The sequence below is a fragment of the Pan paniscus genome, chromosome 5, assembly GCF_029289425.2.
Source record: "Pan paniscus chromosome 5, NHGRI_mPanPan1-v2.0_pri, whole genome shotgun sequence".
Taxonomy (NCBI): domain Eukaryota; kingdom Metazoa; phylum Chordata; class Mammalia; order Primates; family Hominidae; genus Pan; species Pan paniscus.
In genome coordinates this window covers 180,776,974-180,804,511 of record NC_073254.2, presented here as the reverse complement: position 1 = coordinate 180,804,511, position 27,538 = coordinate 180,776,974, and the positions used below count along the sequence as shown (strand labels likewise).

Below are 27,538 nucleotides of genomic sequence, written 5' to 3'. Positions count from 1 at the left end.
ATTTCGAAAAAAAAAAAAAAACCAACAACCTGTAGGATGTACTTTTGTACATCGGAGTTCGAAGGTAACAAGGCAAAGATATAATAAGAAGAAACGTGTCATGAGAAACTGGAGGAAAAAGAGCTGTGTCTTCCTAGAAGTACAGTGATACAAGTTACCAATGTGTTCACCTCAGAAACACTGGAAGCCGGATACCAGGGAATATTGTTAAAATGATAATCAGGAACAAAAAGAGATCAACCGGGAATGCTGAATCCAGCAATAAAATGCCTTGAAGATCATCCACGTTGGATAAATGCATATTGTGCACTGCCCCAAACAAAGAAACCGGAAAGTGTAAGAATTGGAAATCAGCAGGCTTATGTAACAGGAGAGGTGACCCGAAGGAATTAGGTAGAAGAAGAATTGAACAAGAAAGGAACTTTCTGCAGCCCACGTAATGAAGAATCCAGCAATTGGCAAATGTAGATAGATGTAAATGCAAAATATTTTCTTGATCAAATTTCCATATCTTTGTAAATGAGTTGACTACTTGAAACAAAATGATAGCAAGATATTTAACTTCAGCATATGTAGAGGTAACAATTTGAAATGGTAGCATAAATCATGTAGGGGTTAATTCGAAGTGTATCGTTGTAAGTTTCTTACCTCATGCACGATGGTGTGTCATATTTATAAAAGGGTACTGTGTGAGTTCAAAGGGATATTGCGAATGCTAGAGCTACCACAAAGGTTTGAACTGTGAGGTTTTTGGTATAATAAGAATAGTCCATGCATTCAAAAGAGGGAAGCCAAGGAAGAACTAGAAGTCTTTCAAGAGCTCAGGCTTTTATACATCCAGTTGCTCATTGAACCAGCTTCCTGGAATGGAGGGTCTGGGGTTGAGACTAGGCCACAAGTCTAGAGTCTCTAGAGAGACAGTGTTGGAACCCCATGGCCCATAATACATTTCCCATTTTCTCAGGAAGCCACAGGTCATGAAACTGAGGATACTGAGAGGTTGGAGCAACGTTCTTGGGAGGCATAAGGAAGAGCGAATGCTTCGAGATCCCCGCAGCCCAAACTACTCGCCTGCTTTGCCCCCTAATGCATTTTTCTCTGCTGCTCCGTAGCTGTCCGACCTCTTCAGATCTCTTAGTCCGCCCTGCCGTCTTCCTTTATGCCATGGGTCCCACTGTTCTTTCAACTCATCCCCCTTTCCCTCAGTCCCGGAGTAGCTGCGGCCAGCAGAGGGTAGACTGAGAGCAGGAGAGAAGGACCTGCCTAGGAACCCATTCTAGAGATACTGCATCCTGCCTGGGAGCAAGTTTTCCAGGGCAGCTTTGAGAAGTCTTGGAGAAACAAACCTACTAAACCTGACAGACAGTAATACTATTGGCACAATGCTTTTCTATGGGAAAGGTAGAGCCTTTTCACTACGTGTTGAGTACATAGAGTGTGAGGGTTGACCTGGAACGGTTATCCTCCTGGATGACGTGTTTTTTCTGAAGAGCTACATGTTAGTTGCAACTCCCACATTAGAATATGAAGTCCTACCGAGAGAGATACGGAGACTAGACAGATACAGATGCATTTGTATGTGAATACACAATTCCACAATAGAGACGTCAAAACCCATACCAGTTATTCCAGAGAGATGGATTGGGCGGAAGGCAGAAGGAGAATACTCGGATCGTTTTTTGGCCACGTGTATGTGTTATCTCAGTGTTTCTAAGAAGCGTTTGCTACTTTAGATTTTTTATTTTAAAAAATAGTAATAATCTATTAAGTATGAGAAATGTGCAGAGAGGATTAGTGATTGAGAGCCATTTTTGCTGGTGGCAATCATATGGTACTTTTAATGGGAATATTAGAAAGGCACCGGTAATGAGCTTGTTGCAGCACAAAGGAGAGGGTGTGGGGTGCCCCTGCATGTTGTCCCACCTCTTGTGACGTGTATCGTTTTGGAATTTCCAGTGGCTTGATCATGAACTACTGCAGGAATCCAGATCCTGTGGCAGCCCCTTATTGTTATACGACGGATCCCAGTGTCAGGTGGGAGTACTGCAACCTGACACAATGCTCAGAGGCAGAAGGGACTGCCGTCGCGCCTCCGACTGTTACCCCGGTTCCAAGCCTAGAGGCTCCTTCCGAACAAGGTAAGGAGTCTGTGGCCAGACATCTACACGCTTCGATGCTGGGAGGAAAAGCCATGGAAATTCCCACTGATGCAGCCGCCTTCAATGGTAAACGGATGCTCGAGTGTTGACTGAGTTCTACCATGTAGGAGGAAGCCTCCGTGCACTCCCTGGGGGAGCCAGCGAGTGATTTCTGGTGCAACGTGGGTGGGCTTTGTCTTTAGGATGGGCACAAACCCTCCAGGGTGATCGACTTCAAAATTCACCTTGTTGTAAAACGGGCTATCTCAGTGTCCCAGCCAAAATTTTTATTGTAACATGCTGTCAGGTGTGTCACTCTTTCCAAGCCAGTAAGCTTTTCCGGGGATTTCTTCAAGTAGCCAGCATTCAGAGCAATCTTCAGCATCGCAGATTCTGAGAAATGTGGCTCTGGAGCCTGTCACCCTCGAGAAACCTAACAGGGCTGCATTGATTCCATATGGCCCTGGGTCTATGGAGCAGTACATGAGCTCCCAATGCTCTAAGGCTCTTCAGCCCTAGGCTTTGAAGGGAGTGATTTCTCAGTGTTCTTAAACCTCTTTCTGATGACACTTGTACCTGGGAGGGGTCTAGAGAGAAAGAGTAGTAGACTTCTACTTTACTGCAATTCAGGATGCAGGGCACGAGAGGATTCCCTCTCTCCTCCAAGGGAAGAAGCTTTTGGCGTGCACACATCCCTGAGGAGCAAAGTGTCTTTGTGTTCAGTCAGATACATAGGACCGTTTTCTGCCCCATGGCCCGGAAGCCAAAGGCCTTGGCTTTCATGATCAACGGCCTAGGGAAACATGCAAAATTTCCATGTCTGTGCCAAACTGTGCCCCCGACAGCCGGTTACCACCTGCAGCCCGCATTGCCAAATGCATGCCGTTCGCATGAAGATTCAGTAGAGTTTCCTAGAAAGGTGCTACCTCGTGAGCTCACTTTCCAATGAGGAATCTGATCTGTTGTGTTTCTCTAAGGTGTCAGGTGAAATATTTCCAAGAACTTACTACAGTTCTAGAATGGTAGGAATCTGTTGCTTTGGTGTTTGTTTGTTGGTTGGTTTTCTCACATCCATCTGCCTATGGATAAGGAAAAGAGAGCGGTCGTCATTGTCATAGACTCCTTTCTGGTTGTGTCACAAATGGCTTCACATGTTTCTCTATGCTCAGAGATGCTCAGCTTGATTTCTTGTGTTTTCATTTCAGCACCGACTGAGCAAAGGCCTGGGGTGCAGGAGTGCTACCACGGTAATGGACACAGTTATCGAGGCACATACTCCACCACTGTCACAGGAAGAACCTGCCAAGCTTGGTCATCTAGGACACCACACTCGCATCGTCGGACCCCAGAATACTACCCAAATGCGTATGTCTTTGTTCTTTACCATAAGAGAAGAAAGGGCCAACTGAAGTTTCTGTTAGAAGAGATGTGTTTCAAGCTGAGTTCTCCGAACTCAACTTGTGACAGATGCAGATGGCGTAGCAAAATGTCTCAGGATGATTGCCTTGGAGCTAAGGGTCTGAGAGAAGAGAAATGTCAAGCTGCCTCTCCTTCCTCCTAGTTTTCTTGCGCAGAAGGGAAATCTGGAGGTGAGGAGATCACCTTATGAAGAAAGTCAGAATGACAAACGACCAAACACTTAGATTACCCTTCCACAACACCAACTAAACGTCAATGAAGACTTTCCAGTTGGAATTCCGTTATTCTGACTTCCACTTCCTGAAGGGAAGCTTGCGTTTGCCTTTTCTGTCTGGGTTCATGAGGAAAGAATAGGTGCTTATTTATGGACAGGTGAATTGATCTGTTTCTATATCTACGTATATTCCAATTGTTAGAAAAACACTCGTTCCTAAGTACCAGTGGCCTGAAGGGATACAGGTTCCCAGCAAGAGAAGACCCAAGGAAGGAGGGCAGATGAGAGTCAGCACAGAGAGGGATGCTGAAAAGTAAAAGGGATGGGTAGATGGAGAGAAGCCCGGGTCTGACCACCCAATGGCCAATATTTTGGCCACAAGCGACTACCAGAGACATGGAAAAATGGTTTCTACATGTGGGACAACAGATGGTAGAGGACCTAGAGAATTGAGAGAGGGGCAATGATGAGCTCCACTCCGTAGGTGCCTTGGCTTTCTTCCTGGATACCCTTCCTGCACTGAATAGCAAGGAGATGGAGCCCAAGCAGACTGTAGCCATCTTGCTGAATGGAGGAGAGGGATTGGAGTTTGGGATGACTGTGGTAGCTGAAATTTTCTAGGTCTGCTACAAATAAGAACTGGTTTGTGGAGGAAAAGAGCTCTACAAATACGCATAGAAGTCTCCTCCAGTCGTTGGCCTGACATGACGCTGCCTGTGCACAGAAAACGGTTCCACGAGAAAGTGTGGCAAAGAACATATACTGAGAAACAGCAACTACAAGAGCACAGGAAGCTCAATAAAGAAGAGAGAGATCACATAGCACTCTGGGATACTGGAGTTCTTCCCAGCTAGACCGGAGAGTCCTCACGGAACACATTGCCAATTCAGCGGAGACCCCAGAACAGCCGTAATTTAAAAGTACAATTAGTATATTACTAGAATCAAGTCAGCTGCAGACAACCCCTTGCACAGCTGAAAAGCAAGTGTCCAAGCATCAAATCGGTTTCCAATCAATGAACTGCCTGTGAGAGGAAATCTCAACTCTCTTTAGAAGTAAACAACAAAGTCAATGGCCTCAGCTATGCGGTATCCCCAGAGTGAGTCCTAAATTTAAAATTTGACTACATGTAGAAAAGCGTTTCGTGTGACCCATGACCAGGAAATAAATCGGGTAGTAAAAACAGGCTCAGAAATGACAGAAATGATTAGAATTGCATGAAAATTTGACATATCAGTATGATAACTGATTTCAAATATTTAAAAAAAACAACACGCAAGAAAGCAGATATCATATCGAGAGAAATTAACAGTACAGAATAGCCAAATCAAATTAAAGAGGTAGTATAAAAAAAGTGCGTCTTAATGGAAAAAATTACTGTATGGCCGCCTGATCAATTTAGACGTTTCAGAGGAAAACATTACCCAAAACACAATTCTACAGAACCTACAGAATGAGCTACACACACACACACACACACACACACACACACACATTGAAAACACACCCATACTCACACACACACGCAGAAACTCACAAGTTCTTACACACACACACACACACACACACGCGCACCCGTGAAGAAATAGTGAAATACAAAATTAAGCGAGCCTCCCAGACATGTAGGAAAACATGAAATGATTTCCTGCATGTGGGAAGCAAGTCACAGTAAAGAGCAAGGGAGTTTGGAATAGAAACAAATACCAGAATCAAGGATGGCTGATAACTTTTCAATTACGAAGAACATGAAAAAAAATCACAGAATCGTGAAACTCAAGTGATCATATAGGGAATTTCGAAAAAAAAAAAAACAACAACCTGTAGGATGTACTTTTGTACATCGGAGTTCGAAGGTAACAAGGCAAAGATATAATAAGAAGAAACGTGTCATGAGAAACTGGAGGAAAAAGAGCTGTGTCTTCCTAGAAGTACAGTGATACAAGTTACCAATGTGTTCACCTCAGAAACACTGGAAGCCGGATACCAGGGAATATTGTTAAAATGATAATCAGGAACAAAAAGAGATCAACCGGGAATGCTGAATCCAGCAATAAAATGCCTTGAAGATCATCCATGTTGGATAAATGCATATTGTGCACTGCCCCAAACAAAGAAACCGGAAAGTGTAAGAATTGGAAATCAGCAGGCTTATGTAACAGGAGAGGTGACCCGAAGGAATTAGGTAGAAGAAGAATTGAACAAGAAAGGAACTTTCTGCAGCCCACGTAATGAAGAATCCAGCAATTGGCAAATGTAGATAGATGTAAATGGAAAATGTTTTCTTGATCAAATTTCCATATCTTTGTAAATGAGAGTTGACTACTTGAAACAAAATGATAGCAAGATATTTAACTTCAGCATATGTAGAGGTAACAATTTGAAATGGTAGCATAAATCATGTAGGGGTTAATTCGAAGTGTATCGTTGTAAGTTTCTTACCTCATGCACGATGGTGTGTCATATTTATAAAAGGGTACTGTGTGAGTTCAAAGGGATATTGCGAATGCTAGAGCTACCACAAAGGTTTGAACTGTGAGGTTTTTGGTATAATAAGAATAGTCCATGCATTCAAAAGAGGGAAGCCAAGGAAGAACTAGAAGTCTTTCAAGAGCTCAGGCTTTTATACATCCAGTTGCTCATTGAACCAGCTTCCTGGAATGGAGGGTCTGGGGTTGAGACTAGGCCACAAGTCTAGAGTCTCTAGAGAGACAGTGTTGGAACCCCATGGCCCATAATACATTTCCCATTTTCTCAGGAAGCCACAGGTCATGAAACTGAGGATACTGAGAGGTTGGAGCAACGTTCTTGGGAGGCATAAGGAAGAGCGAATGCTTCGAGATCCCCGCAGCCCAAACTACTCGCCTGCTTTGCCCCCTAATGCATTTTTCTCTGCTGCTCCGTAGCTGTCCGACCTCTTCAGATCTCTTAGTCCACCCTGCCGTCTTCCTTTATGCCATGGGTCCCACTGTTCTTTCAACTCATCCCCCTTTCCCTCAGTCCCGGAGTAGCTGCGGCCAGCAGAGGGTAGACTGAGAGCAGGAGAGAAGGACCTGCCTAGGAACCCATTCTAGAGATACTGCATCCTGCCTGGGAGCAAGTTTTCCAGGGCAGCTTTGAGAAGTCTTGGAGAAACAAACCTACTAAACCTGACAGACAGTAATACTATTGGCACAATGCTTTTCTATGGGAAAGGTAGAGCCTTTTCACTACGTGTTGAGTACATAGAGTGTGAGGGTTGACCTGGAACGGTTATCCTCCTGGATGACGTGTTTTTTCTGAAGAGCTACATGTTAGTTGCAACTCCCACATTAGAATATGAAGTCCTACCGAGAGAGATACGGAGACTAGACAGATACAGATGCATTTGTATGTGAATACACAATTCCACAATAGAGACGTCAAAACCCATACCAGTTATTCCAGAGAGATGGATTGGGCGGAAGGCAGAAGGAGAATACTCGGATCGTTTTTTGGCCACGTGTATGTGTTATCTCAGTGTTTCTAAGAAGCGTTTGCTACTTTAGATTTTTTATTTTAAAAAATAGTAATAATCTATTAAGTATGAGAAATGTGCAGAGAGGATTAGTGATTGAGAGCCATTTTTGCTGGTGGCAATCATATGGTACTTTTAATGGGAATATTAGAAAGGCACCGGTAATGAGCTTGTTGCAGCACAAAGGAGAGGGTGTGGGGTGCCCCTGCATGTTGTCCCACCTCTTGTGACGTGTATCGTTTTGGAATTTCCAGTGGCTTGATCATGAACTACTGCAGGAATCCAGATCCTGTGGCAGCCCCTTATTGTTATACGACGGATCCCAGTGTCAGGTGGGAGTACTGCAACCTGACACAATGCTCAGAGGCAGAAGGGACTGCCGTCGCGCCTCCGACTGTTACCCCGGTTCCAAGCCTAGAGGCTCCTTCCGAACAAGGTAAGGAGTCTGTGGCCAGACATCTACACGCTTCGATGCTGGGAGGAAAAGCCATGGAAATTCCCACTGATGCAGCCGCCTTCAATGGTAAACGGATGCTCGAGTGTTGACTGAGTTCTACCATGTAGGAGGAAGCCTCCGTGCACTCTCTGGGGGAGCCAGCGAGTGATTTCTGGTGCAACGTGGGTGGGCTTTGTCTTTAGGATGGGCACAAACCCTCCAGGGTGATCGACTTCAAAATTCACCTTGTTGTAAAACGGGCTATCTCAGTGTCCCAGCCAAAATTTTTATTGTAACATGCTGTCAGGTGTGTCACTCTTTCCAAGCCAGTAAGCTTTTCCGGGGATTTCTTCAAGTAGCCAGCATTCAGAGCAATCTTCAGCATCGCAGATTCTGAGAAATGTGGCTCTGGAGCCTGTCACCCTCGAGAAACCTAACAGGGCTGCATTGATTCCATATGGCCCTGGGTCTATGGAGCAGTACATGAGCTCCCAATGCTCTAAGGCTCTTCAGCCCTAGGCTTTGAAGGGAGTGATTTCTCAGTGTTCTTAAACCTCTTTCTGATGACACTTGTACCTGGGAGGGGTCTAGAGAGAAAGAGTAGTAGACTTCTACTTTACTGCAATTCAGGATGCAGGGCACGAGAGGATTCCCTCTCTCCTCCAAGGGAAGAAGCTTTTGGCGTGCACACATCCCTGAGGAGCAAAGTGTCTTTGTGTTCAGTCAGATATATAGGACCGTTTTCTGCCCCATGGCCCGGAAGCCAAAGGCCTTGGCTTTCATGATCAACGGTCTAGGGAAACATGCAAAATTTCCATGTCTGTGCCAAACTGTGCCCCCGACAGCCGGTTACCACCTGCAGCCCGCATTGCCAAATGCATGCCGTTCGCATGAAGATTCAGTAGAGTTTCCTAGAAAGGTGCTACCTCGTGAGCTCACTTTCCAATGAGGAATCTGATCTGTTGTGTTTCTCTAAGGTGTCAGGTGAAATATTTCCAAGAACTTACTACAGTTCTAGAATGGTAGGAATCTGTTGCTTTGGTGTTTGTTTGTTGGTTGGTTTTCTCACATCCATCTGCCTATGGATAAGGAAAAGAGAGCGGTCGTCATTGTCATAGACTCCTTTCTGGTTGTGTCACAAATGGCTTCACATGTTTCTCTATGCTCAGAGATGCTCAGCTTGATTTCTTGTGTTTTCATTTCAGCACCGACTGAGCAAAGGCCTGGGGTGCAGGAGTGCTACCACGGTAATGGACACAGTTATCGAGGCACATACTCCACCACTGTCACAGGAAGAACCTGCCAAGCTTGGTCATCTAGGACACCACACTCGCATCGTCGGACCCCAGAATACTACCCAAATGCGTATGTCTTTGTTCTTTACCATAAGAGAAGAAAGGGCCAACTGAAGTTTCTGTTAGAAGAGATGTGTTTCAAGCTGAGTTCTCCGAACTCAACTTGTGACAGATGCAGATGGCGTAGCAAAATGTCTCAGGATGATTGCCTTGGAGCTAAGGGTCTGAGAGAAGAGAAATGTCAAGCTGCCTCTCCTTCCTCCTAGTTTTCTTGCGCAGAAGGGAAATCTGGAGGTGAGGAGATCACCTTATGAAGAAAGTCAGAATGACAAACGACCAAACACTTAGATTACCCTTCCACAACACCAACTAAACGTCAATGAAGACTTTCCAGTTGGAATTCCGTTATTCTGACTTCCACTTCCTGAAGGGAAGCTTGCGTTTGCCTTTTCTGTCTGGGTTCATGAGGAAAGAATAGGTGCTTATTTATGGACAGGTGGATTGATCTGTTTCTATATCTACGTATATTCCAATTGTTAGAAAAACACTCGTTCCTAAGTACCAGTGGCCTGAAGGCATACAGGTTCCCAGCAAGAGAAGACCCAAGGAAGGAAGGCAGATGAGAGTCAGCACAGAGAGGGATGCTGAAAAGTAAAAGGGATGGGTAGATGGAGAGAAGCCCGGGTCTGACCACCCAATGGCCAATATTTTGGCCACAAGCGACTACCAGAGACATGGAAAAATGGTTTCTACATGTGGGACAACAGATGGTAGAGGACCTAGAGAATTGAGAGAGGGGCAATGATGAGCTCCACTCCGTAGGTGCCTTGGCTTTCTTCCTGGATACCCTTCCTGCACTGAATAGCAAGGAGATGGAGCCCAAGCAGACTGTAGCCATCTTGCTGAATGGAGGAGAGGGATTGGAGTTTGGGATGACTGTGGTAGCTGAAATTTTCTAGGTCTGCTACAAATAAGAACTGGTTTGTGGAGGAAAAGAGCTCTACAAATACGCATAGAAGTCTCCTCCAGTCGTTGGCCTGACATGACGCTGCCTGTGCACAGAAAACGGTTCCACGAGAAAGTGTGGCAAAGAACATTTACTGAGAAACAGCAACTACAAGAGCACAGGAAGCTCAATAAAGAAGAGAGAGATCACATAGCACTCTGGGATACTGGAGTTCTTCCCAGCTAGACCGGAGAGTCCTCACGGAACACATTGCCAATTCAGCGGAGACCCCAGAACAGCCGGAATTTAAAAGTACAATTAGTATATTACTAGAATCAAGTCAGCTGCAGACAACCCCTTGCACAGCTGAAAAGCAAGTGTCCCAGCATCAAATCGGTTTCCAATCAATGAACTGCCTGTGAGAGGAAATCTCAACTCTCTTTAGAAGTAAACAACAAAGTCAATGGCCTCAGCTATGCGGTATCCCCAGAGTGAGTCCTAAATTTAAAATTTGACTACATGTAGAAAAGCGTTTCGTGTGACCCATGACCAGGAAGTAAATCGGGTAGTAAAAACAGGCTCAGAAATGACAGAAATGATTAGAATTGCATGAAAATTTGACATATCAGTATGATAACTGATTTCAAATATTTAAAAAAAACAACACGCAAGAAAGCAGATATCATATCGAGAGAAATTCACAGTACAGAATAGCCAAATCAAATTAAAGAGGTAGTATAAAAAAAGTGCGTCTTAATGGAAAAATTTACTGTATGGCCGCCTGATCAATTTAGACGTTTCAGAGGAAAACATTACCCAAAACACAATTCTACAGAACCTACAGAATGAGCTACACACACACACACACACACACACACACATTGAAAACACACCCATACTCACACACACACGCAGAAACTCACAAGTTCTTACACACACACACACACACACACACACACGCGCACCCGTGAAGAAATAGTGAAATACAAAATTAAGCGAGCCTCCCAGACATGTAGGAAAACATGAAATGATTTCCTGCATGTGGGAAGCAAGTCACAGTAAAGAGCAAGGGAGTTTGGAATAGAAACAAATACCAGAATCAAGGATGGCTGATAACTTTTCAATTACGAAGAACATGAAAAAAAATCACAGAATCGTGAAACTCAAGTGATCATATAGGGAATTTCGAAAAAAAAAAAAAACAACAACCTGTAGGATGTACTTTTGTACATCGGAGTTCGAAGGTAACAAGGCAAAGATATAATAAGAAGAAACGTGTCATGAGAAACTGGAGGAAAAAGAGCTGTGTCTTCCTAGAAGTACAGTGATACAAGTTACCAATGTGTTCACCTCAGAAACACTGGAAGCCGGATACCAGGGAATATTGTTAAAATGATAATCAGGAACAAAAAGAGATCAACCGGGAATGCTGAATCCAGCAATAAAATGCCTTGAAGATCATCCATGTTGGATAAATGCATATTGTGCACTGCCCCAAACAAAGAAACCGGAAAGTGTAAGAATTGGAAATCAGCAGGCTTATGTAACAGGAGAGGTGACCCGAAGGAATTAGGTAGAAGAAGAATTGAACAAGAAAGGAACTTTCTGCAGCCCACGTAATGAAGAATCCAGCAATTGGCAAATGTAGATAGATGTAAATGCAAAATATTTTCTTGATCAAATTTCCATATCTTTGTAAATGAGAGTTGACTACTTGAAACAAAATGATAGCAAGATATTTAACTTCAGCATATGTAGAGGTAACAATTTGAAATGGTAGCATAAATCATGTAGGGGTTAATTCGAAGTGTATCGTTGTAAGTTTCTTACCTCATGCACGATGGTGTGTCATATTTATAAAAGGGTACTGTGTGAGTTCAAAGGGATATTGCGAATGCTAGAGCTACCACAAAGGTTTGAACTGTGAGGTTTTTGGTATAATAAGAATAGTCCATGCATTCAAAAGAGGGAAGCCAAGGAAGAACTAGAAGTCTTTCAAGAGCTCAGGCTTTTATACATCCAGTTGCTCATTGAACCAGCTTCCTGGAATGGAGGGTCTGGGGTTGAGACTAGGCCACAAGTCTAGAGTCTCTAGAGAGACAGTGTTGGAACCCCATGGCCCATAATACATTTCCCATTTTCTCAGGAAGCCACAGGTCATGAAACTGAGGATACTGAGAGGTTGGAGCAACGTTCTTGGGAGGCATAAGGAAGAGCGAATGCTTCAAGATCCCCGCAGCCCAAACTACTCGCCTGCTTTGCCCCCTAATGCATTTTTCTCTGCTGCTCCGTAGCTGTCCGACCTCTTCAGATCTCTTAGTCCACCCTGCCGTCTTCCTTTATGCCATGGGTCCCACTGTTCTTTCAACTCATCCCCCTTTCCCTCAGTCCCGGAGTAGCTGCGGCCAGCAGAGGGTAGACTGAGAGCAGGAGAGAAGGACCTGCCTAGGAACCCATTCTAGAGATACTGCATCCTGCCTGGGAGCAAGTTTTCCAGGGCAGCTTTGAGAAGTCTTGGAGAAACAAACCTACTAAACCTGACAGACAGTAATACTATTGGCACAATGCTTTTCTATGGGAAAGGTAGAGCCTTTTCACTACGTGTTGAGTACATAGAGTGTGAGGGTTGACCTGGAACGGTTATCCTCCTGGATGACGTGTTTTTTCTGAAGAGCTACATGTTAGTTGCAACTCCCACATTAGAATATGAAGTCCTACCGAGAGAGATACGGAGACTAGACAGATACAGATGCATTTGTATGTGAATACACAATTCCACAATAGAGACGTCAAAACCCATACCAGTTATTCCAGAGAGATGGATTGGGCGGAAGGCAGAAGGAGAATACTCGGATCGTTTTTTGGCCACGTGTATGTGTTATCTCAGTGTTTCTAAGAAGCGTTTGCTACTTTAGATTTTTTATTTTAAAAAATAGTAATAATCTATTAAGTATGAGAAATGTGCAGAGAGGATTAGTGATTGAGAGCCATTTTTGCTGGTGGCAATCATATGGTACTTTTAATGGGAATATTAGAAAGGCACCGGTAATGAGCTTGTTGCAGCACAAAGGAGAGGGTGTGGGGTGCCCCTGCATGTTGTCCCACCTCTTGTGACGTGTATCGTTTTGGAATTTCCAGTGGCTTGATCATGAACTACTGCAGGAATCCAGATCCTGTGGCAGCCCCTTATTGTTATACGACGGATCCCAGTGTCAGGTGGGAGTACTGCAACCTGACACAATGCTCAGAGGCAGAAGGGACTGCCGTCGCGCCTCCGACTGTTACCCCGGTTCCAAGCCTAGAGGCTCCTTCCGAACAAGGTAAGGAGTCTGTGGCCAGACATCTACACGCTTCGATGCTGGGAGGAAAAGCCATGGAAATTCCCACTGATGCAGCCGCCTTCAATGGTAAACGGATGCTCGAGTGTTGACTGAGTTCTACCATGTAGGAGGAAGCCTCCGTGCACTCTCTGGGGGAGCCAGCGAGTGATTTCTGGTGCAACGTGGGTGGGCTTTGTCTTTAGGATGGGCACAAACCCTCCAGGGTGATCGACTTCAAAATTCACCTTGTTGTAAAACGGGCTATCTCAGTGTCCCAGCCAAAATTTTTATTGTAACATGCTGTCAGGTGTGTCACTCTTTCCAAGCCAGTAAGCTTTTCCGGGGATTTCTTCAAGTAGCCAGCATTCAGAGCAATCTTCAGCATCGCAGATTCTGAGAAATGTGGCTCTGGAGCCTGTCACCCTCGAGAAACCTAACAGGGCTGCATTGATTCCATATGGCCCTGGGTCTATGGAGCAGTACATGAGCTCCCAATGCTCTAAGGCTCTTCAGCCCTAGGCTTTGAAGGGAGTGATTTCTCAGTGTTCTTAAACCTCTTTCTGATGACACTTGTACCTGGGAGGGGTCTAGAGAGAAAGAGTAGTAGACTTCTACTTTACTGCAATTCAGGATGCAGGGCACGAGAGGATTCCCTCTCTCCTCCAAGGGAAGAAGCTTTTGGCGTGCACACATCCCTGAGGAGCAAAGTGTCTTTGTGTTCAGTCAGATATATAGGACCGTTTTCTGCCCCATGGCCCGGAAGCCAAAGGCCTTGGCTTTCATGATCAACGGTCTAGGGAAACATGCAAAATTTCCATGTCTGTGCCAAACTGTGCCCCCGACAGCCGGTTACCACCTGCAGCCCGCATTGCCAAATGCATGCCGTTCGCATGAAGATTCAGTAGAGTTTCCTAGAAAGGTGCTACCTCGTGAGCTCACTTTCCAATGAGGAATCTGATCTGTTGTGTTTCTCTAAGGTGTCAGGTGAAATATTTCCAAGAACTTACTACAGTTCTAGAATGGTAGGAATCTGTTGCTTTGGTGTTTGTTTGTTGGTTGGTTTTCTCACATCCATCTGCCTATGGATAAGGAAAAGAGAGCGGTCGTCATTGTCATAGACTCCTTTCTGGTTGTGTCACAAATGGCTTCACATGTTTCTCTATGCTCAGAGATACTCAGCTTGATTTCTTGTGTTTTCATTTCAGCACCGACTGAGCAAAGGCCTGGGGTGCAGGAGTGCTACCACGGTAATGGACACAGTTATCGAGGCACATACTCCACCACTGTCACAGGAAGAACCTGCCAAGCTTGGTCATCTAGGACACCACACTCGCATCGTCGGACCCCAGAATACTACCCAAATGCGTATGTCTTTGTTCTTTACCATAAGAGAAGAAAGGGCCAACTGAAGTTTCTGTTAGAAGAGATGTGTTTCAAGCTGAGTTCTCCGAACTCAACTTGTGACAGATGCAGATGGCGTAGCAAAATGTCTCAGGATGATTGCCTTGGAGCTAAGGGTCTGAGAGAAGAGAAATGTCAAGCTGCCTCTCCTTCCTCCTAGTTTTCTTGCGCAGAAGGGAAATCTGGAGGTGAGGAGATCACCTTATGAAGAAAGTCAGAATGACAAACGACCAAACACTTAGATTACCCTTCCACAACACCAACTAAACGTCAATGAAGACTTTCCAGTTGGAATTCCGTTATTCTGACTTCCACTTCCTGAAGGGAAGCTTGCGTTTGCCTTTTCTGTCTGGGTTCATGAGGAAAGAATAGGTGCTTATTTATGGACAGGTGAATTGATCTGTTTCTATATCTACGTATATTCCAATTGTTAGAAAAACACTCGTTCCTAAGTACCAGTGGCCTGAAGGCATACAGGTTCCCAGCAAGAGAAGACCCAAGGAAGGAAGGCAGATGAGAGTCAGCACAGAGAGGGATGCTGAAAAGTAAAAGGGATGGGTAGATGGAGAGAAGCCCGGGTCTGACCACCCAATGGCCAATATTTTGGCCACAAGCGACTACCAGAGACATGGAAAAATGATTTCTACATGTGGGACAACAGATGGTAGAGGACCTAGAGAATTGAGAGAGGGGCAATGATGAGCTCCACTCCGTAGGTGCCTTGGCTTTCTTCCTGGATACCCTTCCTGCACTGAATAGCAAGGAGATGGAGCCCAAGCAGACTGTAGCCATCTTGCTGAATGGAGGAGAGGGATTGGAGTTTGGGATGACTGTGGTAGCTGAAATTTTCTAGGTCTGCTACAAATAAGAACTGGTTTGTGGAGGAAAAGAGCTCTACAAATACGCATAGAAGTTTCCTCCAGTCGTTGGCCTGACATGACGCTGCCTGTGCACAGAAAACGGTTCCACGAGAAAGTGTGGCAAAGAACATTTACTGAGAAACAGCAACTGCAAGAGCACAGGAAGCTCAATAAAGAAGAGAGAGATCACATAGCACTCTGGGATACTGGAGTTCTTCCCAGCTAGACCGGAGAGTCCTCACGGAACACATTGCCAATTCAGCGGAGACCCCAGAACAGCCGTAATTTAAAAGTACAATTAGTATACTACTAGAATCAAGTCAGCTGCAGACAACCCCTTGCACAGCTGAAAAGCAAGTGTCCAAGCATCAAATCGGTTTCCAATCAATGAACTGCCTGTGAGAGGAAATCTCAACTCTCTTTGGAAGTAAACAACAAAGTCAACTGCCTCAGCTATGCGGTATCCCCAGATTGAGTCCTAAATTTAAAATTTGACTACATGTAGAAAAGCGTTTCGTGTGACCCATGACCAGGAAATAAATCGGGTAATAAAAACAGGCTCAGAAATGACAGAAATGATTAGAATTGCATGAAAATTTGACATATCAGTATGATAACTGATTTCCAATATTAAAAAAAAACAACATGCAAGAAAGCAGATATCATATCGAGAGAAATTCACAGTACAGAATAGCCAAATCAAATTAAAGAGGTAGTATAAAAAAAGTGCGTCTTAATGGAAAAAATTACTGTATGGCCGCCTGATCAATTTAGACGTTTCAGAGGAAAACATTACCCAAAACACAATTCTACAGAACCTACAGAATGAGCTACACACACACACACACACACACACACACACACACACACACACATTGAAAACACACCCATACTCACACACACACGCAGAAACTCACAAGTTCTTACACACACACACACACACACGCGCACCCGTGAAGAAATAGTGAAATACAAAATTAAGCGAGCCTCCCAGACATGTAGGAAAACATGAAATGATTTCCTGCATGTGGGAAGCAAGTCACAGTAAAGAGCAAGGGAGTTTGGAATAGAAACAAATACCAGAATCAAGGATGGCTGATAACTTTTCAATTACGAAGAACATGAAAAAAAATCACAGAATCGTGAAACTCAAGTGATCATATAGGGAATTTCGAAAAAAAAAAAAAAACAACAACCTGTAGGATGTACTTTTGTACATCGGAGTTCGAAGGTAACAAGGCAAAGATATAATAAGAAGAAACGTGTCATGAGAAACTGGAGGAAAAAGAGCTGTGTCTTCCTAGAAGTACAGTGATACAAGTTACCAATGTGTTCACCTCAGAAACACTGGAAGCCGGATACCAGGGAATATTGTTAAAATGATAATCAGGAACAAAAAGAGATCAACCGGGAATGCTGAATCCAGCAATAAAATGCCTTGAAGATCATCCATGTTGGATAAATGCATATTGTGCACTGCCCCAAACAAAGAAACCGGAAAGTGTAAGAATTGGAAATCAGCAGGCTTATGTAACAGGAGAGGTGACCCGAAGGAATTAGGTAGAAGAAGAATTGAACAAGAAAGGAACTTTCTGCAGCCCACGTAATGAAGAATCCAGCAATTGGCAAATGTAGATAGATGTAAATGCAAAATATTTTCTTGATCAAATTTCCATATCTTTGTAAATGAGTTGACTACTTGAAACAAAATGATAGCAAGATATTTAACTTCAGCATATGTAGAGGTAACAATTTGAAATGGTAGCATAAATCATGTAGGGGTTAATTCGAAGTGTATCGTTGTAAGTTTCTTACCTCATGCACGATGGTGTGTCATATTTATAAAAGGGTACTGTGTGAGTTCAAAGGGATATTGCGAATGCTAGAGCTACCACAAAGGTTTGAACTGTGAGGTTTTTGGTATAATAAGAATAGTCCATGCATTCAAAAGAGGGAAGCCAAGGAAGAACTAGAAGTCTTTCAAGAGCTCAGGCTTTTATACATCCAGTTGCTCATTGAACCAGCTTCCTGGAATGGAGGGTCTGGGGTTGAGACTAGGCCACAAGTCTAGAGTCTCTAGAGAGACAGTGTTGGAACCCCATGGCCCATAATACATTTCCCATTTTCTCAGGAAGCCACAGGTCATGAAACTGAGGATACTGAGAGGTTGGAGCAACGTTCTTGGGAGGCATAAGGAAGAGCGAATGCTTCGAGATCCCCGCAGCCCAAACTACTCGCCTGCTTTGCCCCCTAATGCATTTTTCTCTGCTGCTCCGTAGCTGTCCGACCTCTTCAGATCTCTTAGTCCGCCCTGCCGTCTTCCTTTATGCCATGGGTCCCACTGTTCTTTCAACTCATCCCCCTTTCCCTCAGTCCCGGAGTAGCTGCGGCCAGCAGAGGGTAGACTGAGAGCAGGAGAGAAGGACCTGCCTAGGAACCCATTCTAGAGATACTGCATCCTGCCTGGGAGCAAGTTTTCCAGGGCAGCTTTGAGAAGTCTTGGAGAAACAAACCTACTAAACCTGACAGACAGTAATACTATTGGCACAATGCTTTTCTATGGGAAAGGTAGAGCCTTTTCACTACGTGTTGAGTACATAGAGTGTGAGGGTTGACCTGGAACGGTTATCCTCCTGGATGACGTGTTTTTTCTGAAGAGCTACATGTTAGTTGCAACTCCCACATTAGAATATGAAGTCCTACCGAGAGAGATACGGAGACTAGACAGATACAGATGCATTTGTATGTGAATACACAATTCCACAATAGAGACGTCAAAACCCATACCAGTTATTCCAGAGAGATGGATTGGGCGGAAGGCAGAAGGAGAATACTCGGATCGTTTTTTGGCCACGTGTATGTGTTATCTCAGTGTTTCTAAGAAGCGTTTGCTACTTTAGATTTTTTATTTTAAAAAATAGTAATAATCTATTAAGTATGAGAAATGTGCAGAGAGGATTAGTGATTGAGAGCCATTTTTGCTGGTGGCAATCATATGGTACTTTTAATGGGAATATTAGAAAGGCACCGGTAATGAGCTTGTTGCAGCACAAAGGAGAGGGTGTGGGGTGCCCCTGCATGTTGTCCCACCTCTTGTGACGTGTATCGTTTTGGAATTTCCAGTGGCTTGATCATGAACTACTGCAGGAATCCAGATCCTGTGGCAGCCCCTTATTGTTATACGACGGATCCCAGTGTCAGGTGGGAGTACTGCAACCTGACACAATGCTCAGAGGCAGAAGGGACTGCCGTCGCGCCTCCGACTGTTACCCCGGTTCCAAGCCTAGAGGCTCCTTCCGAACAAGGTAAGGAGTCTGTGGCCAGACATCTACACGCTTCGATGCTGGGAGGAAAAGCCATGGAAATTCCCACTGATGCAGCCGCCTTCAATGGTAAACGGATGCTCGAGTGTTGACTGAGTTCTACCATGTAGGAGGAAGCCTCCGTGCACTCCCTGGGGGAGCCAGCGAGTGATTTCTGGTGCAACGTGGGTGGGCTTTGTCTTTAGGATGGGCACAAACCCTCCAGGGTGATCGACTTCAAAATTCACCTTGTTGTAAAACGGGCTATCTCAGTGTCCCAGCCAAAATTTTTATTGTAACATGCTGTCAGGTGTGTCACTCTTTCCAAGCCAGTAAGCTTTTCCGGGGATTTCTTCAAGTAGCCAGCATTCAGAGCAATCTTCAGCATCGCAGATTCTGAGAAATGTGGCTCTGGAGCCTGTCACCCTCGAGAAACCTAACAGGGCTGCATTGATTCCATATGGCCCTGGGTCTATGGAGCAGTACATGAGCTCCCAATGCTCTAAGGCTCTTCAGCCCTAGGCTTTGAAGGGAGTGATTTCTCAGTGTTCTTAAACCTCTTTCTGATGACACTTGTACCTGGGAGGGGTCTAGAGAGAAAGAGTAGTAGACTTCTACTTTACTGCAATTCAGGATGCAGGGCACGAGAGGATTCCCTCTCTCCTCCAAGGGAAGAAGCTTTTGGCGTGCACACATCCCTGAGGAGCAAAGTGTCTTTGTGTTCAGTCAGATACATAGGACCGTTTTCTGCCCCATGGCCCGGAAGCCAAAGGCCTTGGCTTTCATGATCAACGGCCTAGGGAAACATGCAAAATTTCCATGTCTGTGCCAAACTGTGCCCCCGACAGCCGGTTACCACCTGCAGCCCGCATTGCCAAATGCATGCCGTTCGCATGAAGATTCAGTAGAGTTTCCTAGAAAGGTGCTACCTCGTGAGCTCACTTTCCGATGAGGAATCTGATCTGTTGTGTTTCTCTAAGGTGTCAGGTGAAATATTTCCAAGAACTTACTACAGTTCTAGAATGGTAGGAATCTGTTGCTTTGGTGTTTGTTTGTTGGTTGGTTTTCTCACATCCATCTGCCTATGGATAAGGAAAAGAGAGCGGTCGTCATTGTCATAGACTCCTTTCTGGTTGTGTCACAAATGGCTTCACATGTTTCTCTATGCTCAGAGATACTCAGCTTGATTTCTTGTGTTTTCATTTCAGCACCGACTGAGCAAAGGCCTGGGGTGCAGGAGTGCTACCACGGTAATGGACACAGTTATCGAGGCACATACTCCACCACTGTCACAGGAAGAACCTGCCAAGCTTGGTCATCTAGGACACCACACTCGCATCGTCGGACCCCAGAATACTACCCAAATGCGTATGTCTTTGTTCTTTACCATAAGAGAAGAAAGGGCCAACTGAAGTTTCTGTTAGAAGAGATGTGTTTCAAGCTGAGTTCTCCGAACTCAACTTGTGACAGATGCAGATGGCGTAGCAAAATGTCTCAGGATGATTGCCTTGGAGCTAAGGGTCTGAGAGAAGAGAAATGTCAAGCTGCCTCTCCTTCCTCCTAGTTTTCTTGCGCAGAAGGGAAATCTGGAGGTGAGGAGATCACCTTATGAAGAAAGTCAGAATGACAAACGACCAAACACTTAGATTACCCTTCCACAACACCAACTAAACGTCAATGAAGACTTTCCAGTTGGAATTCCGTTATTCTGACTTCCACTTCCTGAAGGGAAGCTTGCGTTTGCCTTTTCTGTCTGGGTTCATGAGGAAAGAATAGGTGCTTATTTATGGACAGGTGAATTGATCTGTTTCTATATCTACGTATATTCCAATTGTTAGAAAAACACTCGTTCCTAAGTACCAGTGGCCTGAAGGCATACAGGTTCCCAGCAAGAGAAGACCCAAGGAAGGAAGGCAGATGAGAGTCAGCACAGAGAGGGATGCTGAAAAGTAAAAGGGATGGGTAGATGGAGAGAAGCCCGGGTCTGACCACCCAATGGCCAATATTTTGGCCACAAGCGACTACCAGAGACATGGAAAAATGATTTCTACATGTGGGACAACAGATGGTAGAGGACCTAGAGAATTGAGAGAGGGGCAATGATGAGCTCCACTCCGTAGGTGCCTTGGCTTTCTTCCTGGATACCCTTCCTGCACTGAATAGCAAGGAGATGGAGCCCAAGCAGACTGTAGCCATCTTGCTGAATGGAGGAGAGGGATTGGAGTTTGGGATGACTGTGGTAGCTGAAATTTTCTAGGTCTGCTACAAATAAGAACTGGTTTGTGGAGGAAAAGAGCTCTACAAATACGCATAGAAGTTTCCTCCAGTCGTTGGCCTGACATGACGCTGCCTGTGCACAGAAAACGGTTCCACGAGAAAGTGTGGCAAAGAACATTTACTGAGAAACAGCAACTGCAAGAGCACAGGAAGCTCAATAAAGAAGAGAGAGATCACATAGCACTCTGGGATACTGGAGTTCTTCCCAGCTAGACCGGAGAGTCCTCACGGAACACATTGCCAATTCAGCGGAGACCCCAGAACAGCCGTAATTTAAAAGTACAATTAGTATACTACTAGAATCAAGTCAGCTGCAGACAACCCCTTGCACAGCTGAAAAGCAAGTGTCCAAGCATCAAATCGGTTTCCAATCAATGAACTGCCTGTGAGAGGAAATCTCAACTCTCTTTGGAAGTAAACAACAAAGTCAACTGCCTCAGCTATGCGGTATCCCCAGATTGAGTCCTAAATTTAAAATTTGACTACATGTAGAAAAGCGTTTCGTGTGACCCATGACCAGGAAATAAATCGGGTAATAAAAACAGGCTCAGAAATGACAGAAATGATTAGAATTGCATGAAAATTTGACATATCAGTATGATAACTGATTTCCAATATTAAAAAAAAACAACATGCAAGAAAGCAGATATCATATCGAGAGAAATTCACAGTACAGAATAGCCAAATCAAATTAAAGAGGTAGTATAAAAAAAGTGCGTCTTAATGGAAAAAATTACTGTATGGCCGCCTGATCAATTTAGACGTTTCAGAGGAAAACATTACCCAAAACACAATTCTACAGAACCTACAGAATGAGCTACACACACACACACACACACACACACACACACACACACACACATTGAAAACACACCCATACTCACACACACACGCAGAAACTCACAAGTTCTTACACACACACACACACACACGCGCACCCGTGAAGAAATAGTGAAATACAAAATTAAGCGAGCCTCCCAGACATGTAGGAAAACATGAAATGATTTCCTGCATGTGGGAAGCAAGTCACAGTAAAGAGCAAGGGAGTTTGGAATAGAAACAAATACCAGAATCAAGGATGGCTGATAACTTTTCAATTACGAAGAACATGAAAAAAAATCACAGAATCGTGAAACTCAAGTGATCATATAGGGAATTTCGAAAAAAAAAAAAAAACAACAACCTGTAGGATGTACTTTTGTACATCGGAGTTCGAAGGTAACAAGGCAAAGATATAATAAGAAGAAACGTGTCATGAGAAACTGGAGGAAAAAGAGCTGTGTCTTCCTAGAAGTACAGTGATACAAGTTACCAATGTGTTCACCTCAGAAACACTGGAAGCCGGATACCAGGGAATATTGTTAAAATGATAATCAGGAACAAAAAGAGATCAACCGGGAATGCTGAATCCAGCAATAAAATGCCTTGAAGATCATCCATGTTGGATAAATGCATATTGTGCACTGCCCCAAACAAAGAAACCGGAAAGTGTAAGAATTGGAAATCAGCAGGCTTATGTAACAGGAGAGGTGACCCGAAGGAATTAGGTAGAAGAAGAATTGAACAAGAAAGGAACTTTCTGCAGCCCACGTAATGAAGAATCCAGCAATTGGCAAATGTAGATAGATGTAAATGCAAAATATTTTCTTGATCAAATTTCCATATCTTTGTAAATGAGTTGACTACTTGAAACAAAATGATAGCAAGATATTTAACTTCAGCATATGTAGAGGTAACAATTTGAAATGGTAGCATAAATCATGTAGGGGTTAATTCGAAGTGTATCGTTGTAAGTTTCTTACCTCATGCACGATGGTGTGTCATATTTATAAAAGGGTACTGTGTGAGTTCAAAGGGATATTGCGAATGCTAGAGCTACCACAAAGGTTTGAACTGTGAGGTTTTTGGTATAATAAGAATAGTCCATGCATTCAAAAGAGGGAAGCCAAGGAAGAACTAGAAGTCTTTCAAGAGCTCAGGCTTTTATACATCCAGTTGCTCATTGAACCAGCTTCCTGGAATGGAGGGTCTGGGGTTGAGACTAGGCCACAAGTCTAGAGTCTCTAGAGAGACAGTGTTGGAACCCCATGGCCCATAATACATTTCCCATTTTCTCAGGAAGCCACAGGTCATGAAACTGAGGATACTGAGAGGTTGGAGCAACGTTCTTGGGAGGCATAAGGAAGAGCGAATGCTTCGAGATCCCCGCAGCCCAAACTACTCGCCTGCTTTGCCCCCTAATGCATTTTTCTCTGCTGCTCCGTAGCTGTCCGACCTCTTCAGATCTCTTAGTCCGCCCTGCCGTCTTCCTTTATGCCATGGGTCCCACTGTTCTTTCAACTCATCCCCCTTTCCCTCAGTCCCGGAGTAGCTGCGGCCAGCAGAGGGTAGACTGAGAGCAGGAGAGAAGGACCTGCCTAGGAACCCATTCTAGAGATACTGCATCCTGCCTGGGAGCAAGTTTTCCAGGGCAGCTTTGAGAAGTCTTGGAGAAACAAACCTACTAAACCTGACAGACAGTAATACTATTGGCACAATGCTTTTCTATGGGAAAGGTAGAGCCTTTTCACTACGTGTTGAGTACATAGAGTGTGAGGGTTGACCTGGAACGGTTATCCTCCTGGATGACGTGTTTTTTCTGAAGAGCTACATGTTAGTTGCAACTCCCACATTAGAATATGAAGTCCTACCGAGAGAGATACGGAGACTAGACAGATACAGATGCATTTGTATGTGAATACACAATTCCACAATAGAGACGTCAAAACCCATACCAGTTATTCCAGAGAGATGGATTGGGCGGAAGGCAGAAGGAGAATACTCGGATCGTTTTTTGGCCACGTGTATGTGTTATCTCAGTGTTTCTAAGAAGCGTTTGCTACTTTAGATTTTTTATTTTAAAAAATAGTAATAATCTATTAAGTATGAGAAATGTGCAGAGAGGATTAGTGATTGAGAGCCATTTTTGCTGGTGGCAATCATATGGTACTTTTAATGGGAATATTAGAAAGGCACCGGTAATGAGCTTGTTGCAGCACAAAGGAGAGGGTGTGGGGTGCCCCTGCATGTTGTCCCACCTCTTGTGACGTGTATCGTTTTGGAATTTCCAGTGGCTTGATCATGAACTACTGCAGGAATCCAGATCCTGTGGCAGCCCCTTATTGTTATACGACGGATCCCAGTGTCAGGTGGGAGTACTGCAACCTGACACAATGCTCAGAGGCAGAAGGGACTGCCGTCGCGCCTCCGACTGTTACCCCGGTTCCAAGCCTAGAGGCTCCTTCCGAACAAGGTAAGGAGTCTGTGGCCAGACATCTACACGCTTCGATGCTGGGAGGAAAAGCCATGGAAATTCCCACTGATGCAGCCGCCTTCAATGGTAAACGGATGCTCGAGTGTTGACTGAGTTCTACCATGTAGGAGGAAGCCTCCGTGCACTCCCTGGGGGAGCCAGCGAGTGATTTCTGGTGCAACGTGGGTGGGCTTTGTCTTTAGGATGGGCACAAACCCTCCAGGGTGATCGACTTCAAAATTCACCTTGTTGTAAAACGGGCTATCTCAGTGTCCCAGCCAAAATTTTTATTGTAACATGCTGTCAGGTGTGTCACTCTTTCCAAGCCAGTAAGCTTTTCCGGGGATTTCTTCAAGTAGCCAGCATTCAGAGCAATCTTCAGCATCGCAGATTCTGAGAAATGTGGCTCTGGAGCCTGTCACCCTCGAGAAACCTAACAGGGCTGCATTGATTCCATATGGCCCTGGGTCTATGGAGCAGTACATGAGCTCCCAATGCTCTAAGGCTCTTCAGCCCTAGGCTTTGAAGGGAGTGATTTCTCAGTGTTCTTAAACCTCTTTCTGATGACACTTGTACCTGGGAGGGGTCTAGAGAGAAAGAGTAGTAGACTTCTACTTTACTGCAATTCAGGATGCAGGGCACGAGAGGATTCCCTCTCTCCTCCAAGGGAAGAAGCTTTTGGCGTGCACACATCCCTGAGGAGCAAAGTGTCTTTGTGTTCAGTCAGATACATAGGACCGTTTTCTGCCCCATGGCCCGGAAGCCAAAGGCCTTGGCTTTCATGATCAACGGCCTAGGGAAACATGCAAAATTTCCATGTCTGTGCCAAACTGTGCCCCCGACAGCCGGTTACCACCTGCAGCCCGCATTGCCAAATGCATGCCGTTCGCATGAAGATTCAGTAGAGTTTCCTAGAAAGGTGCTACCTCGTGAGCTCACTTTCCGATGAGGAATCTGATCTGTTGTGTTTCTCTAAGGTGTCAGGTGAAATATTTCCAAGAACTTACTACAGTTCTAGAATGGTAGGAATCTGTTGCTTTGGTGTTTGTTTGTTGGTTGGTTTTCTCACATCCATCTGCCTATGGATAAGGAAAAGAGAGCGGTCGTCATTGTCATAGACTCCTTTCTGGTTGTGTCACAAATGGCTTCACATGTTTCTCTATGCTCAGAGATACTCAGCTTGATTTCTTGTGTTTTCATTTCAGCACCGACTGAGCAAAGGCCTGGGGTGCAGGAGTGCTACCACGGTAATGGACACAGTTATCGAGGCACATACTCCACCACTGTCACAGGAAGAACCTGCCAAGCTTGGTCATCTAGGACACCACACTCGCATCGTCGGACCCCAGAATACTACCCAAATGCGTATGTCTTTGTTCTTTACCATAAGAGAAGAAAGGGCCAACTGAAGTTTCTGTTAGAAGAGATGTGTTTCAAGCTGAGTTCTCCGAACTCAACTTGTGACAGATGCAGATGGCGTAGCAAAATGTCTCAGGATGATTGCCTTGGAGCTAAGGGTCTGAGAGAAGAGAAATGTCAAGCTGCCTCTCCTTCCTCCTAGTTTTCTTGCGCAGAAGGGAAATCTGGAGGTGAGGAGATCACCTTATGAAGAAAGTCAGAATGACAAACGACCAAACACTTAGATTACCCTTCCACAACACCAACTAAACGTCAATGAAGACTTTCCAGTTGGAATTCCGTTATTCTGACTTCCACTTCCTGAAGGGAAGCTTGCGTTTGCCTTTTCTGTCTGGGTTCATGAGGAAAGAATAGGTGCTTATTTATGGACAGGTGAATTGATCTGTTTCTATATCTACGTATATTCCAATTGTTAGAAAAACACTCGTTCCTAAGTACCAGTGGCCTGAAGGGATACAGGTTCCCAGCAAGAGAAGACCCAAGGAAGGAAGGCAGATGAGAGTCAGCACAGAGAGGGATGCTGAAAAGTAAAAGGGATGGGTAGATGGAGAGAAGCCCGGGTCTGACCACCCAATGGCCAATATTTTGGCCACAAGCGACTACCAGAGACATGGAAAAATGGTTTCTACATGTGGGACAACAGATGGTAGAGGACCTAGAGAATTGAGAGAGGGGCAATGATGAGCTCCACTCCGTAGGTGCCTTGGCTTTCTTCCTGGATACCCTTCCTGCACTGAATAGCAAGGAGATGGAGCCCAAGCAGACTGTAGCCATCTTGCTGAATGGAGGAGAGGGATTGGAGTTTGGGATGACTGTGGTAGCTGAAATTTTCTAGGTCTGCTACAAATAAGAACTGGTTTGTGGAGGAAAAGAGCTCTACAAATACGCATAGAAGTCTCCTCCAGTCGTTGGCCTGACATGACGCTGCCTGTGCACAGAAAACGGTTCCACGAGAAAGTGTGGCAAAGAACATATACTGAGAAACAGCAACTACAAGAGCACAGGAAGCTCAATAAAGAAGAGAGAGATCACATAGCACTCTGGGATACTGGAGTTCTTCCCAGCTAGACCGGAGAGTCCTCACGGAACACATTGCCAATTCAGCGGAGACCCCAGAACAGCCGTAATTTAAAAGTACAATTAGTATATTACTAGAATCAAGTCAGCTGCAGACAACCCCTTGCACAGCTGAAAAGCAAGTGTCCCAGCATCAAATCGGTTTCCAATCAATGAACTGCCTGTGAGAGGAAATCTCAACTCTCTTTAGAAGTAAACAACAAAGTCAATGGCCTCAGCTATGCGGTATCCCCAGAGTGAGTCCTAAATTTAAAATTTGACTACATGTAGAAAAGCGTTTCGTGTGACCCATGACCAGGAAATAAATCGGGTAGTAAAAACAGGCTCAGAAATGACAGAAATGATTAGAATTGCATGAAAATTTGACATATCAGTATGATAACTGATTTCAAATATTTAAAAAAAACAACACGCAAGAAAGCAGATATCATATCGAGAGAAATTAACAGTACAGAATAGCCAAATCAAATTAAAGAGGTAGTATAAAAAAAGTGCGTCTTAATGGAAAAAATTACTGTATGGCCGCCTGATCAATTTAGACGTTTCAGAGGAAAACATTACCCAAAACACAATTCTACAGAACCTACAGAATGAGCTACACACACACACACACACACACACACACACACACACACACATTGAAAACACA

At 44.5% G+C, this 27,538-nt stretch overlaps 4 protein-coding genes across 4 annotated transcripts; all 4 read left to right on the top strand.

Annotated features, from left to right (window-relative positions):
- Window positions 1-1,689: 1,689 nt before the first annotated feature.
- On the top strand, window positions 1,690-2,787 carry LOC134730533 (apolipoprotein(a)-like). The gene has a single exon (XM_063605060.1). It carries the CDS (start codon window positions 1,967-1,969, stop codon window positions 2,246-2,248), a length of 282 nt encoding a protein of 93 aa, XP_063461130.1. The 5' UTR covers window positions 1,690-1,966; the 3' UTR covers window positions 2,249-2,787.
- Window positions 2,788-12,812: 10,025 nt separating this feature from the next.
- Window positions 12,813-17,205, top strand: LOC134730531 (putative apolipoprotein(a)-like protein 2). The gene is made up of 2 exons (XM_063605057.1): window positions 12,813-13,348; window positions 14,467-17,205. Exons 1-2 carry the CDS (start codon window positions 13,090-13,092, stop codon window positions 14,820-14,822), a joined length of 615 nt encoding a protein of 204 aa, XP_063461127.1. The 5' UTR covers window positions 12,813-13,089; the 3' UTR covers window positions 14,823-17,205.
- Window positions 17,206-18,378: 1,173 nt separating this feature from the next.
- LOC134730530 (putative apolipoprotein(a)-like protein 2) lies at window positions 18,379-22,771 on the top strand. Its single transcript, XM_063605056.1, has 2 exons — window positions 18,379-18,914; window positions 20,033-22,771. Exons 1-2 carry the CDS (start codon window positions 18,656-18,658, stop codon window positions 20,386-20,388), a joined length of 615 nt encoding a protein of 204 aa, XP_063461126.1. The 5' UTR covers window positions 18,379-18,655; the 3' UTR covers window positions 20,389-22,771.
- Window positions 22,772-23,944: 1,173 nt separating this feature from the next.
- Window positions 23,945-25,042, top strand: LOC134730532 (apolipoprotein(a)-like). The gene has a single exon (XM_063605059.1). It carries the CDS (start codon window positions 24,222-24,224, stop codon window positions 24,501-24,503), a length of 282 nt encoding a protein of 93 aa, XP_063461129.1. The 5' UTR covers window positions 23,945-24,221; the 3' UTR covers window positions 24,504-25,042.
- The last annotated feature ends 2,496 nt before the right edge of the window (window positions 25,043-27,538 follow it).

Coding starts and splice junctions, on each gene's coding strand:
- LOC134730531 (XM_063605057.1), top strand. CDS start 13,090: ATGAACTACTGCAGGAATCCAGATCCTGTGGCAGCCCCTTATTGTTAT. Junction 13,349..14,466: donor TGATGCAGCCGCCTTCAATG/GTAAACGGATGC, acceptor TTTTCATTTCAG/CACCGACTGAGCAAAGGCCT.
- LOC134730533 (XM_063605060.1), top strand. CDS start 1,967: ATGAACTACTGCAGGAATCCAGATCCTGTGGCAGCCCCTTATTGTTAT.
- LOC134730530 (XM_063605056.1), top strand. CDS start 18,656: ATGAACTACTGCAGGAATCCAGATCCTGTGGCAGCCCCTTATTGTTAT. Junction 18,915..20,032: donor TGATGCAGCCGCCTTCAATG/GTAAACGGATGC, acceptor TTTTCATTTCAG/CACCGACTGAGCAAAGGCCT.
- LOC134730532 (XM_063605059.1), top strand. CDS start 24,222: ATGAACTACTGCAGGAATCCAGATCCTGTGGCAGCCCCTTATTGTTAT.